We start from the raw sequence: 15,086 nt of genomic DNA on the forward strand, positions 1-15,086 counted from the left end.
CTGGGCTGGGGAAGGGTAAGAGCTGTAAGCAGACCTGGCGTTATAGACATCCCACAAGCACACCAGCAGCCACACGCTATTGGGGCCCAACATCGTAATTTAGCCTTGCCTAGCTTCCCAAGTAATGCTGGCTACTAAATTCCACCTAGATGTGTCTGCTTTGTATTCCTACATCGCAAACAGTAAATTCTGGTTGAGCTGGAGACCGCGTTTTAGAAAGAGAGGCACGATCCTGAACCCAGAAGATAGAGAAGCCTCCATTTCCCTGGGAAATCTGTTTGAGGGGTTGGTCATCCTTGGTGCTGTTTGGACATGGGTGCCTCTTATAGGCCAGGATTTTCTGCGATTAGCTTTTATTGGACCAGCTGTACAGTTGGGAGAGCTGTTTGACACATGTTTGGGGCATCTGGATTTTAACATCCAGCCATTGGATCTTATTATACCTTTGTCCACAGATGAGGGACGGGTTGTCTGTATTCCAAATTATACCCAAGTAATTAAATAACCTCTCTGGTCTTATTTTAGATAAATTAAACAGATTGAGCTTTAAGTCCCTTGCTGCAAGGCCCTTCTCAGACTCGAAGTCATTTCTGTGGCTTTTCTCTGCACCTCCTGAATTTTTCAACATCCTTTTCTAAATGTAGACACCAGAACTGGATGCAAGTATTCCAATAACTGGCCAGCTGGTGCTGTAACCAGATGTAAAACTACTTCCATACTCCTACTCACTAATCCTTTGTTTATACACCCGAGGATTACATTCATGTTCTTTGCCACCATGCTGTATGGAGAGTTTATACCGAATTGTCTGTTCGTCGTAGTCCCCGTTCCCTTATGGACTCGCTGCTTCCCCGGACAGTTCCCCATTCTGTGGCTATAGCCTGCATTTTGTTTTTTGTCTTTTGTTTCATGGCTTTGTATGTGGCTATGTTAGCACAGATTTTGTTAACCCATCCAGATTCCTCGGTGTGAGTGCCCTGTCCTCCTTGTTACTAACCTCTCCTGCTCTGCAAATGGTATCAATAGTGAGGTGTGTTCACTTCCAGGCCACTAATAAACATGTGCATCAGGGCTAGGGTACACCCCTCAAAACATCCTCGTTCCATGACAGTTCCCTGTTGATCTTTACTTCTGAGATTTGTCAGCCTGCCTGTGTTCCACTTAACTTGTGCTTCCTCGTGTTATGTAGCGCTAACTTTGTGAGCAGACTGTTGTGGTGTGCCAAGTGAAACACTACAGCAATCTGATTGCTGCACTGATACCACTGTCTGTGAAGTAAACGATAATCTCATCAAAAGGCTGAACTGGGTTTGTCTGACCAGACGCAGTTTCCATAAAACTGTTTTGAGTGGTCTTAATTGGGGCTGACATCTTTTAAATCGGCTTTTCCATGAGTGTTTCTAGGACTGAAGTTAGACTGGTTTGTAGCAGCCCAGATCATCTCTCTTTTACTTTTAATGCTACTGGCACAATCCTGGCTTTTTTCCACTCTCCCAAAACTTCCCATGTGTCACAGGATTTGTTACAAGTTAGCTTCAGTGTCTTGGAGAACTTCTTGTTCATTTGCCTTATGTCCTGGAGTGGAAATTGTGCAGAGTTAAAACTGCTTTGTTTTTGTTGTTAGTTGCTGGTTAACATTCTTGCTAGTTATTGATGAAATTAAAAATCATTTCCACATCACTGCAAAATATGTACGCATTGTCCAGCTGCTTTTTCCCCAAACACAACAGGCAAAACTTGTTGAATGTTTCTGTCTTTTCTGCCTAGTGGTTAATAATCTCATGATCCTAGTTTAGGTATTTGAACTGTGCTTCTGCCAGGATTTCGCTGGTGCCAGATATGTAGAAGTAATTCCTTCTAGTTTTCCTTATCCATTGTCTGCATTTCCTAACTGCTGATCTGTAGTCATGGCTTTTTCTTTTCCAGTTTTCTGTTTTATTATTTACATATTCATTTTCATTGCCTCTTTCATCTTCTCTTAACCAAAATGCGTCTCTTACTCACAGAAGCAGTCTTTTATGTCTGCAGAGTTGCTGGTTAGTTTGGAGTTGTGGGGGGGAGAAGGGATTCTAATAAGCACTTTTTGACTATTCTTAATTGTTATTTATATTTTTAGGTTTAATATTTTTGTTCCGCTTGGGTTTGCTCATGATTGCTTTCAGCTTTGGGAGCTGTGGAACAGTATGCTAAGTAATAGCTCCCTGGGGCAGAGGTATTTTAATGCTGTTTCCATTTTTCAGGATTTGGGGTTTGTTTTTTTTTTAACAAACATCTGTAAATTGCTGATACATTCTCTGAGCTTTCCACGCCAATAAAGTGTTTTGAAGTGAGAGGTGAAACTACTTCCCAGTTCAGTAGGGAGTTGGTGGCAGGACTGGGGTTAGGATCCAGTGTTTGGGAGCAACCTGTTCCACCTTGCAGCTTTCTGAGAGACTAGCGCAGCTCCGAAGCCATTGCAAATTCATTGTGCAGGGTGAGAGCAAAAAGCATGCTGGTTGATTTGGGTCTGCCCTAGCAGCTGCTATGCTATACCCAGGTGGGAGGTCTTTTGTCATGCTCCAGGTCCTAACTCTTCACCTGGTTGTGTTCCACTTCTAGGCCAGAAATACTTGTTTATTTACGGGGGCTGTTCTGCTGTGTGGCCTGTGCTGGGGGACTGGTATTTCCTGCATGTGGTGGAGCTCTCCTGCACACAGGTAAGTGCCCAAGGAGGAATCAAACCTTGAACTGTGGCTGGGGCTGGAGAGCCCAGCACTGAGAGCCTATTTAAGGCATCCTGGATGTGGAGAAGGGTACTGTCTGTCCCTGCCATGCTTCAGTGTGTCCCTGCCATGCTTCAGCCACTGAATCAGGGGGATCGACAGTGGTTTGGTTCATGGCACCTCCACCTAGTGGAATCCAGACCTTGGAGTTGGGTGCCAGCAGCTTGTCTGGGGGTGTGCTGAAAAATGGGACAAAAAAGCCAGCATGCTGAGCAGGGAGGTCTGAAAACACCCCCTCTTGAAAGAGAGAGAGTCCACGCTCTGGGCTGCAGGGACACCTCCCACCATTGGGCTGCAGCCGTGAGCTCTCTCCTGGGTGCGGTGGTGCTGTTTCCCTCTTAATGGTGAGGTTGGTGAAAGACTGCAGGGACCTGGCTTCAGTCCCACTGCTGCCCCAGGTGACTTCCAGGGGAGTGCCCTGGCTAGCGATTCCCCTCGCTGGCATGAAGCAATGGAGCACTCACTGGGCCAGAGAGAGGGGGAAGGAGTCAGTCTGCTGCAAAGCCCAGGGGTTGGCTGCTCCCCAGGGAATGGGGAGATACCAGGTAATCTGCTACTTCATTTTTAAATATCCCCTTGTAAATGGATGGGCCCCAGGGGAGCGCTGTGACCAGCAGGCCAGGGAGTAGAGCACATGCATTATCTGCCTTCCTCACACAGTGGTGTGGGGCCTTTAGTTGAAAAAATTTCTCTCTGAATGCTTTCTAGTGGGGATCTTGTGGCTGCCTACAACTTTATCAGGGGCCAGCAGCAGGGACTCGGAAAGTCTGTTCACCAGGGCCCTCCTTGGAGTCACCGGGAACAATGGCCACAAGCTGAGGGAGGATAGGTTTAGGGTGGATATTAGGAAGAACTACTTCACGGTAATTCATAGATTCATAGATGCTAGGGTCGGAAGGGACCTCAATAGATCATCGAGTCCGACCCCCTGCATAAGCAGGAAAGAGTGCTGGGCCTACATTACCCCAGCTAGATACACATCTAGCCTTCGCTTGAAGACCCCCAGGGTAGGGGAGAGCACCACCTCCCTTGGGAGCCCGTTCCAGACCTTGGCCACTCGAACTGTGAAGAAGTTCCTCCTAATATCCAATCTAAATCTGCTCTCTTCTAGCTTGTGGCCATTATTTCTTGTAACCCCTGGGGGCGCCTTGGTGAATAAATACTCACCAATTCCCTTCTGTGCCCCCCTGACGAACTTATAGGCAGCCAAGAGGTCGCCTCTCAACCTTCTCTTGCGGAGGCTGAAGAGGTCCAGTTTCTCTAGTCTCTCCTCGTAGGGCTTGGCCTGCAGGCCCTTAACCATACGAGTGGCCCTTCTCTGGACCCTCTCCAGGTTATCCGCATCCTTCGTGAAGTGCGGCGCCCAGAATTGCACGCAGTACTCCAGCTGCGGTCTGACCAGCGCCCGATAGAGGGGAAGTATCACCTCCTTGGACCTATTTGTCATGCATCTGCTGATGCACGATAAAGTGCCATTGGCTTTTCTGATGGTTTCGTCACACTGCCGACTCATGTTCATCTTGGAGTCCACTAGGACTCCAAGATCCCTTTCCACTTCCGTGCCACCCAGCAGGTCATTTCCTAGGCTGTAGGTGTGCTGGACATTTTTCCTCCCTAGATGCAGCACTTTGCAGTTCAACAAGGAGAAATGCATTCTGTTGTTTTCTGCCCACTTGTCTAACCTGTCCAGGTCTGCTTGCAGCTGCTCCCTGCCCTCCGGCGTGTCCACTTCGCCCCATAGCTTAGTGTCATCTGCAAACTTGGACAGAGTACATTTCACTCCCTCATCCAAGTCGCTGATGAAGACATTAAAGAGTATCGGTCCAAGGACCGAGCCCTGCGGGACCCCACTGCCCACACCCTTCCAGGTCGAAACCGACCCATCCACCACGACTCTCTGGGTGCGACCCTTCAGCCAATTCTCCACCCACCGGACTGTGCAGTCATCCAAGTCACAGCCCCGTAACTTGTTCACCAGTATGGGGTGGGATACCGTATCAAAGGCCTTCCTGAAGTCCAAGTATACGACATCCACCCCTCCTCCTGCGTCGAGGCGTTTTGTGACCTGGTCATAAAAAGAGACTAGATTGGTCAGGCACAATCTGCCTGCCACGAACCCATGCTGGTTTCCCCTCAGCATAACTTGCCCTGCCGGGCTCTCACAAATGTGAGCCTTGATAATTTTTTCAAAGACTTTGCCAAGGATGGAGGTGAGACTAACTGGCCTATAGTTGCCTGGGTCCTCCTTCCTCCCCTTCTTGAAAATGGGAACCACACTGGCCCTTTTCCAGTCCTCCGGGACTTGACCCGTGCGCCACGAGCGTTCAAATATTCCCGCCAGTGGCTCTGCAATGATGTCGGCCAGTGCCTTCAGTACCCTCGGATGGAGCTCATCCGGGCCTGCCGACTTAAAGGCATCCAGGTCTTCCAAGTGACCCTGCACCACCTCAGGGTCCACGCATGGAAGTCTGGTGTCTTGCTGCTGCCTCCCTACACCCCAGTGAGAGACTTGTCCTGCCTCTCGCTTAGGAGCACTGAGGCGAAGAACTCGTTGAGGAGTTCAGCCTTGTCCCCTCTGTCCGTCACCAATTGTTTCTGCCCATTTAGCAGGGGTCCTATTCCTCCCTGGGCCTTCCTTTTACTCCCTATATATCTAAAAAACAATTTCTTATTGTCTTTTACTTGGGTTGCCATCCTCAGCTCCATGGTAGCTTTGGCCTGTCTAACTGCCTCCCTACAAGCACGAGCAGAAGAGGTATATTCCTCTTTGGTGATCTCTCCCTGTTTCCACTTTTTATGTGCTCCCCTTTTGGCCCTTAGTCTGCCCAGGATTTCTCTGGTCAGCCAGGGAAGCCTCCTGGCCCCTTTCCCTCTTTTACCTCGCACGGGGATCGTCTCGCTTTGTGCTCGAAGGATAGTTTCCTTAAGGCACAGCCACCCTTCTTGGGCTCCCATCATTTCAAAAGTACTACTCTGCAGTGCGTCCTTCACTAATCGCCTGAGTTCACTGAAATCAGCTTTCCTAAAGTCCAGCACGTTCACCCTACTAGTTACCTTACCCACTCGACGCCTTATGTTGAATTGTACTTTTAGGTGATCACTGTCCCCCAGATGGCTACCGATCTGTAGGTCCCCTACTATGTCACCCCTGTTGCCAATACCAGATCCAGTAAGGCATTCCCCCTAGTGGGACCATGTACCTCCTGCGTCAGGTGGAGGTCCTGTACACAGGTTAGAAACCTGCGTGAGCGGTGGGACTTCGCTGTCTGTGTCTCCCAGCAGATGTCCGGGTAGTTTAGGTCCCCCATGACCACCGCCTCTTTAGCTTTTATGGTCTCCGAGAGTTGCCTCAGGAGCCCCAAATCTATTTCCTCCCCTTGATGTGGGGGTCTGTAGCAGACCCCTACCACCAAATCCTTTTCTCCTTGCCCCCCATGTAGCCTAACCCACAGTCCTTCTACTTCCTCATCCTTTGATTCTGTCTTGATGAGGGTTGATGTATATTGCTCCTTAACATAGAGCACAACCCCTCCCTCCTTTTTCCCCACCCTGTCCTTTCTGTACAATCTATAGCCCTCGATATGTACCGCCCAGTCGTGGGATGGATCCCACCAGGTTTCCGTCAGCCCCACTAAGTCATAGGCGTTTAGTGCAACCAGGAGCGCTAGTTCATCCTGCTTGTTCCCCATGCTCCTAGCATTAGTATATAGGCACTTGAGCCCTGCGACTGGTGCCTTTGCTGCCCCCCCGCTCCAAGTCCTAGAGGGCTTTTTGTCTCTAACCTTCTCGTTCCTTACCTGTGCCGTATTGCTGTCCACCCCCTGTCTTTCATGTTCCCAAAGCTCTCTTTCTTCAGGCTGGGCTGTCCTTGTTGGTGCCACCTGGTTTGGTGGTCCACAGCTTCCCCCGCCCTCATCTTCCCCTCCCCCCGACGAGCCTAGTTTAAAGCCCGCCGGAGGAGATCCGCCAACCAGGGTTGGCCAGAGCCTGGAATAGGCTTCCCAGAGAGGTGGTGCGCTCACCTTCCCTGGAGATCTTTAAGAGGAGATTGGATAGGCACCTGACTGGGGTCTTTTGACCCCTGCCACCCCCAGTGCTCCTTCCTGCCCATGGCAGGGGGTCGGACTCGATGATCTGTCTAGGTCCCTCCCGACTCAGTGATTCTATGATTCTAGTTACTGGACTGGAAAGTACTCCATCGTTCTTGCATCATTTCACTTCCCACTGAACCAGAACAAGTTTTCCCCAGAGCTGTCTTTACTCTTGATTGTGATATCACAGCTTCTTGGTCATTTGATAAATACTATCTCTCTCTTGATTCTCATTCACGTTTTTGTGTCTAAATTTTCCTCCTGATAGATTCTGTTCAAAATTTTCCCCATCTGTGAAAAAGCAGTGTGTCTAAATAACCACATTAGATATCTGAAGGCTGTTGTTTGCTCTTTGCCCATACTAAATGGAAGTGGGTGGGAACACTGGTTCCTAGCCTCCCAGCAGCTTCCAGTTCATCTTGATCCATCGCAATGAGATCCCAGTAGGTTACCTGGTGTCTTCATTTCTCCTAGAAATCTCAGCTCAGGGTAGAAACAGAGATCCACTAGACTGGGGGTGTTTGAGGGAGCTGGATCTGATGGCCCCTTCCCATGCTGGCCTGGGCAGCACGTGTACTGTGTCTGGTACCTTCCAACTTCTTTCCCTCAGCAAGGCAGGGAGGACAGGGGTGGCCAAGCTCCACAGTCTGGGGCAGAGCTTCTAGTGTGGGCCAAGGGGACTTTACAACTTCTCCTGCCCCAAGACATGAATCCCCTCTTGGAAGGAGCCAAGGGCAAGGCAGACCTGGGCTGAGCTGCATCTTACACTGCTGAGCCAGCCTCACCATCCTGCTGCGGAAAGGGAACTGAGGCAACCTTGCCCAGACTGGCCCACAGAGGAAGTTGCACAGCCAGCCAAAGTCCCTGAGCAAATATCTGAGTGGGGGAAGCAAGACATCAGCCCTTCCCCTTTTTTCTCAGTTGATCTTCCTTCCAGAAGCTGGCAGAGCCTAAGCTATAGCAAACACCTGAGAGAGGGAAACCACAGTAGGAACGAAGCCCGCAGAAACAAACACAGCCCTGGCTCTGGCTGGGAATTGGAAAGACAGGCTGAGCTGACCCATTTGTCTATAAAATCCAATTCCAGTGGTGGGGCAACCCCAGCAGCCCATGGCTCACAGCTCTGGTTTTCCCCTGCAAGGAGGCTGAAGGACTTACTGCAACAACCCCCACAGACTGCAGTGCAAGGAGGACAGTGTCCTAACACAAAAAGAACAGATACCAGGTAACCTAGTGGGACCTCGCTGCCATGGATCAAGATGGACTGCTTGCTAGACTAGAAGCTGCTGGGTGGCTAGCAACAAGTGCTCTCACCCGGTTCCATTCAGTATAGACAAAGAGCAAACATCATGCAGAGACCTGTAGCTGGGGACGATCCTGACTGGGGCACATGGCTGCCTGGTGTCACTGTGCCCCTGGAGAGAGAGGTTAGTTGTCCTTGTGAGAGTAAGGGGACCAAATAAGAAACTGCACCAAAGGCCACAGGCCACCCAATTAGGAGAGCATAGTGACTGCAGGGCCAGCATCACGAGACTGCGTGCAAGGGTCCCAGCTGCCCTGGACAAGCTGTAGTTCACCCCCATGCTTCAAATTTTGAGGGCTGTGTGTGTGTCCCCCCCCCCCCATTGTATCTCATTTGCCATGGACCTACTGATTCCTGCCTCGGGTTGGACCTTTAGGTCCAACTGCCATCATCTGCCCCTTTTTCCTCCCTCAAGACAGAATTTTTGTGCTTTTTCCTGCCATCCCTCATGTGGGATTAGCTCCCTGTGAAGTCTTCAGAGCTGCCTCGCAGTCCTCCTTCCACTGCTTCTTTAAAATCCCTTTTCCACGGGGCATACAAGAGACTGAATCATGGCTAGGCTGCTGCCAAGCTGGAAGAGCACTGCATGTACTGGCTGGTGTTACCTTCCTCCCTGGCAATGCGCCATCCAGTTACCTGTTTTGGGCTCCTCTTGTCTGACACGTTGACTGAGATTTCTGGGACAGGGACCAGAGACTAGCCCCAGGGGGTTCTGGTCTCTTACCCCAGGGGCAACTCGGACACCAACAGTACAGTCTCCCAAGCCAAATTCCTCCTGATGCCACCATTTTCCTTTCAATAGCTTGGCCAGGCTGCTAAGAAACTCCTGCGCTCCGTACGGAACTGGTAGTCTGTTGCAGACCCCTGCCAGCATCCTCGTCTTTGTCATTTAGCACCGGGGTCCACTTGTGTTCAGGAATCTGTGGCTCTGAATTGGCAACAATCCAGAAGGGGCAATGGTGTCTTGAACACAGAGGTGGGTGTAAGGATAAACAGGTGTGTCACTGCTCTGAGCATGTGAAAGTAAGAACCTTTCAGTCTGTATGATGCTCAAGTATTGCAGCATTGGGACCCAGTCAGTGCCAGTGCAGTAAGATGGGAACTTTCCTCCAGCACATCCACCTCCAGAGAACCAGAAACTGACTCTGACTCTGCCCTGGAACGGTTTCTCCTGGCCTGACCTGCTTATGCTTCCCTCTGTGCTGCCCTCACTTTGGTACAGGGGCAAGGTTATGCTCTTCATGGGATGAGAGGAAGATAAGGAGTGCTTTCCCTGCAGAGCTCAGCCTGTCATTCTGCTTTCCCAGGTTCCAGTACAGGGGGTGGTCCCGGATGGCCGTCATTCCCACAGTGCCTGCGCCTGGGCCGGGGGAGCGCTCATTGCAGGAGGCCTGGGAGCAGCTGAACAGCCACTGGGGTCAGTGCTCTTCCTGAGACCAACAGAGAGTGGCTTTCAGTGGCAGACATTGGAGACATGTCCTCCTCTTGTCCCCAGGTGGGTGAACGTCCCTCAGGACAACATGCTGGTGGCCTTCACATGGTTCCCCTCATCCCAGGCATCCCATTTCTGTGTTCTGCTCACAGGTATTCGCACACTGCTCACGTGCACAATGGGAAGCTCCTGCTGGTTGGGGGAGTGTGGCTTCTTGCTCCGTCAGTGCCTGGTGTGGCTGTCGTTGACATAATGACAGGTGCCACTGTGGAGTACCGGATTGACGTGGTAAGTGCAGAAAAAGGCCTCTGCAGGGGACTCTGCTCTGGGTAGGGAGAAGGCATCCCCTGAGCTGTGCTGACCACTTGTGCATCTGCCCCCTAAGCAAAGAGCAGAGGCAAGTTATGACGGGAGCAGATGCCTCTGCATCTACCAGGAGACCCCGGTCCCTGCTGTGGTTCAGCCTGGCCCCAAGACTTGGGGGTTTTGGCAGAGGGGAATTCTAGGGAGGTAGGCCTTGGAGTGGCTGAAGTGTAGGAGCTGCCATGGCTTTGGCTGAGGAGAGAAACCATGTTGGGCAAGACAACTGTAAGCCTGGGCTTAGCAGAGACCATGGTCTGGGACCCAGCATGTGACACATTAAGTACTAGCAGCAGAGAGGCACCTGCAGCTGAGCCAGGCTGGGGGAGGCTCTTGCTGGAAAAGCTGCTCTGTAGGGAAAGTTGCTGGCCTCCTGAAATGAGCTCCCTCTCCTCCATGGCATCTGTTCATGTGGGTACTCTTGGTGACATAACTGTGCCATGATCAGAGTCTTACTAGTGAGGCTCTCGCTGTTCAAGAGTCCAGTGCAGCCTTCCCCTCCGGCCCTCCAGGCGGGGTGACCCCAGCAGCAATTCAGTTCCTCATTGCTGCCCAGAGTAGCTAATGTGCTGGTAGTACCAGTTCAGCATGCCTGATGCAGCAGTGCTGTCCATGGCAGTTTCAGTCTCTGTCCCTGAAGGCCAGTCACTATTAGCCCTATGGGTAGTTTTAAGTAAGGAGACAGGGGTGAGGACAGCAGCTCCCGGTGCCTCAGTGAGGAGGGGGCTCCTGATTGCCTGGTCCGACTCCAGGGTGTGGACAGATGGAACGGTCGTGAGGCGTTCAGTTTGGAGACTGACAAGGTGTTACATGCATTAGTCTCTGTGGCAGTACAGTCTGTTCTTCAACTGTTTCTCGTTGCTGGGACTTAGGGCACATCCCAGGCACTGTTAGCATCTCCAACAGTCAGCAGTGCACATAGGAGTGACAGCAAAGATCTCTGCCACCAGAAAAATGCTCTACCCTTCAGCAAGCTGCTGCAGTCCTTCCCACTTGCAGATAGAAGTAGGTACTATGTGCCTCCCATCTGACTTAGTAGGCTCTTGCCTATAGAAGCTCGTGGCTCTGAGCCAGTTAGTCTCCAAGTGCCTTGCTTTCTACTTGTCCCTTTGTAACACTGCCAGTCTGCACCTCAGACCTTCTCGCGCATGGCTGATGTCAGTGTGAACCCGAGAGCGCACGTTAGTCCCCACTGGCAGGTAGCTTGGTAAAGCACATTGCAGGACACTGTCTTTTTCCATTGTGGGTGCTGTTTTCCTATTGTCACCTAGTGCAATTCAGAGAAACATGGGCTCAGGAGGGGTGGGGGCTCCCTGGGACCCTGTGTAACGTATGGGATGGTAGTTCCCAGCTCACACCACTGTACTTGGACAAGAATGAATTGACAGACATGCTACTCTGCTGAAGTATGCAACTGCCCAGGTGTTACTTGGCAGTGCCACAGCAGCGCCCCTGTGGGAGAGGTGTGTTAAGTCAATCAGTTGAAAGGGAACAGACTACCTAGGATATTGTGGAGTCTTTTATGAGAGGTCACACATGCATTTGGCTGGGATAGCTTAGTCAGGGACAGTCCTATCCTGAGCAGGGGTTTGGAGATGTGGGCTCCCTGCTAGCCCAGCTGATCTTGGATTCTGTGTACCATTAGGGGAGAGCAGCTCATTGGCAAATTCTCTGACCCAAAGTGTGAATGATTCTTGAAGGGCTTTGTTGTACACCAGCTCCAGTGGAGACAGGATGTCTCGGAGCTGACCTTCACACCCAGGGAGAGTGAGAAGTTCCATGTTTTTGCTCCCAAGGAGGGTGAGTCTGGGGCCTGAGTCTGATGCTTTCTATTACTATGGACCAGCAGTCTAGAGTGTCTCCTGCCACCTCCATGGATTCCTGTGGTCATCATGGGAAGGAGGAGAGATCACTGTGCCTGCCTGTCATAGAATCATAGAGAAGTAGGGGTTGGAAGAGACCTCTAGAGGTCATCTAGTTCAGTAGTTTTCAACCTTTCCATTTGCAGACCCCTAAAAAATTTTGCATGAAGATGTGGACACCTTTGCAATGTAAATGTAGGTGCTCACATACTTTTCATTGATCATAGTCACTTTTCACGGACCCCTTAGATATAGTCTGTGCCCCCCACCAGGCTCTGAAAAACCACTGCTGTAGTTCAGCCCTCTTCCTGGGGCAGGATCAGCCCTGTCCAAACCATCCCATACAATCCATAATCTAAACTCTACATAAGATGGCCCACAACACAGACCTAGCACCCTCACTTGCCACAGGTAAAGCAGGGGAACCAGTGCAACCAATGTCCTGCTTCTGTGAAATGTTGTTAGAAGTTTGTGCCAGAATTGGTATAGTCTCAGAGCTTTTTGAAACCACTGTACTTGTCAAACCAGCAGCAGATTTGCTTTGTCCATTCTGGGAGCAGTTCCCCAAGATCAGGGCTTAGTGCTGTGCGGATCCACTGTCCCTGTAGCTGCTGGCTTTCATGCTATGTATCTAACATCAGCATGAGCTGCTTGCCCAGCTCTGAGCTGCTGTTTTACAGAGAATATCATCCTCCACTAGCCAGACACACAGCTCAGAGTGAATTTTCTTCCAGGGATTATCCATTGTGAAGTCAGCTATAGCAGGGGGCTGCGCTTGATGGCCCAAGGCTTCCTTTCCTGTCCTGTCCCATGTCCCTTTTCCTCCTAGGCTGCTCCACAGCAGTTTGTTAATGATGAGATTACACATGAACTGATTACTAATCTCCAGATATATTGGACTATTTGCTGTCTCTCTCAGCATTCAGGACTGCCAGGCAGGTCACTCAGAGCATACTTGGGACCAACAGCTGCTCATGACAGCCAAGTGAACACTACTGTTTTCATTCCCTAGTGCTCCATAGCTTCTGAAGGGGTTAGCACATGCATTTGCACATACTGCAGAAATGTTTTCTTGGGATCTGAACCTAGCATTGGCTTTGTTGATGGTTCCATCACCGAGAGCCTGTGCAGTGGGGCTGGTTAGGCCAGTAGGCAGTATTTGGGGGAGAATCACCCCTGCAGGCCATATCAGTTCTCCCAATGCAGGCAGGCCAGGGCTATTGGAGGCTGTCACCCAGAGTCTGCCCCAGTGCAGTCTGGGATCTGTGTTTGAGATTCCCCAGGAAGACAGGGCAGCTGCTTCCTGGGAGTAACTGCAGCTTTTTAGACACTCACTGTAGTGTCCTGGGTAGGGCCATACGGAAGAGTACATGCTAACCCAATGGATATCACTAGCAAAACTTACCAGAGTGCTGGGCATGGGGTGCCTGTTCCTCATGGGTGGGTCCACGGGTGTGAGATGCCTCGAAGTGCCAGGTGGTGTCAGGTGAGCAACACGCTTCAGCAGCCGGCCCCTGCCCTTGAGTGCTGCAGTCTGCATTTCTGGTGAATCTCAATGCTGTAGCTGAGCCCCCATGCCCACATGCCCAGGTCTCACTTGGCCTCAGACCAGCTGCCCTGAAGCAGGCAGCTCCATGCCCACCTGGGCTCACTTGTTCTCTTCCAGGAGGCCGTGGAGTGGCCGTTGCTGCTGCACAACCACAGCAGCATCCTGCTGCCTGAAGAGAAGGAGCTGCTGCTCATTGGTGGTGGAGGGAATTGTTTCTCCTTTGGGACCCATCTCAACCCCCAGCCTGTCTGCTTGGATCTCTGTGACATCCTGACCAGCTGAACTGCTGCTAGGATACTGTCTGGGACAATCAGTGCTGTACTGTGGAAGGGACCATCAGCATCCTTGGAGAGCCCAGGGCATCTGGGGGTATCTGAGGGCCTGGTCACAGGGTTATGGCTGCACGGTGAGGGCTGTGCTGTGCACCCATGTGCCTGGGCTTCCTGCATGGTTTCTGTCCGTGTGATGGTGCCAGGTGCTGGATCACCCACGCACAGCACTGTAGTGCAGGGAGAGGACTGTGCTCATGTGCAGCAGGCCACAGTGAGCCCAGGGGAGGAGCAAGAGGGTGGAAGCCTTGCTGTGGGCAGCACCAGACCACCCTGAGCTCATGCTCTGTCTGTGTCCACCCTGTCCCAGGACCAGACTTGCTGACAGCAGGGACAGTGCAGGTGATGTGAAGCCAGGAGCATTTCTGGAGAAGTGCTTGCGCCAGGCTTGTGTCACTGCCCCATTGGTCAGCCAGGTGGGGGTCAGGCCCCTTCCCAGGTGCTGACTGATGAACTTGTTTGATTACAATGTTCCTGCCTCCCATGCACGTTGACTGTGTGAGGCCCATTTGTACCGTCCCACTGACTGCCAACTGAGCAAGTGGCGGGCTTGTACTGATGCTGTCCTGAGGCTGCCCTGGAATCAACGTCAGATGTTCTGGCACCTTCCACCGAGCTTGCAGTCCAGCAGCTGTTAACCCTTTTAGCAGACTCCTGGCCAGCCCTTGGGCCTGCACGAAGGCTGGGCTCCATTGAGTGGCAGAGCGCTCTGGAGGCAGGGCCATGGGTACCAGGGCACTGCCTGACAGCAGTTAACCCTGAACTATCCGTTTGGGTATGGGGTCACAGCGTGCTTGGAGGCTGGGCAGCACCTTCTGCTTGGGCATCTGGTTCAGGCTCCCAGTCCTTGTCCTGTCCCATCTGCTTGTATCTACCTTGCCCTGGCGCAAGTCACCGCTGCTGGCCCTCTACTGAGGCTAGAGTTTAGAGATGAGAATGGTGTAGGGGTCCTGAATCCCTTGACAAACTCTTATCTGCTGGGAGCATGTCCTCAGTCTCCTCGTGTTGCCACCCAGCTGATCCAGTGAGCCTGCATAACTGAGGCCGTGCTGTTTGGCATTGCCCTCTGGAGCCCTGCTCAAGCCATGTTACCATTGTCCAAACCCACACCGGTTGCGGGCTGTGGAAACCTGTATGTTTCCAGTGCACTGGATGGGGCTGGACTGGCTGCACCTGCTTCACTGCTGCCAGCAGCTGCAGCCGGGGAGGGGTGGGGGGGCCGGGTCCATTTGCAGCCCTCATCCCAGCCTGCATTTTGGCACGGGGCACCTGAACTGGGCAGCTGGGGCCTGCTGCAGCTCACGGCTCCACCTGTTGCTGGCCCAAGGAGAGAGGCTGGCTGCCTGAGCTCTGACCATTAAGGGACCGGGCCCCCTGCAGCAGTCTGGCACTTGGGCA

At 51.9% G+C, this 15,086-nt stretch overlaps 1 protein-coding gene across 2 annotated transcripts in view; it reads left to right on the forward strand.

Annotated features, from left to right (window-relative positions):
- The window catches only part of LCMT2 (leucine carboxyl methyltransferase 2), a 33,448-nt gene extending 19,274 nt beyond the window's left edge, over positions 1-14,174 (forward strand). The window contains exons 10-13 of one of the 2 annotated variants that reach the window (XM_090031050.1): positions 2,599-2,696; positions 9,464-9,651; positions 9,741-9,876; positions 11,594-13,424. In XM_090031050.1, the coding sequence (XP_089887176.1) occupies positions 2,599-2,696; positions 9,464-9,651; positions 9,741-9,876; positions 11,594-11,623 (452 nt within the window). In that variant the 3' untranslated portion in view covers positions 11,624-13,424. Of the gene's footprint in view, positions 1-2,598; positions 2,697-9,463; positions 9,652-9,740; positions 9,877-11,593; positions 13,425-13,476 lie in introns of those variants that run through there. The other variant, XM_090031049.1, reaches the window with a different exon arrangement.
- Positions 14,175-15,086: the final 912 nt, after the last annotated feature.

Source organism: Crocodylus siamensis, chromosome 1 (assembly GCF_052110815.1).
Source record: "Crocodylus siamensis isolate JL-2025a chromosome 1, ASM5211081v1, whole genome shotgun sequence".
Taxonomy (NCBI): domain Eukaryota; kingdom Metazoa; phylum Chordata; order Crocodylia; family Crocodylidae; genus Crocodylus; species Crocodylus siamensis.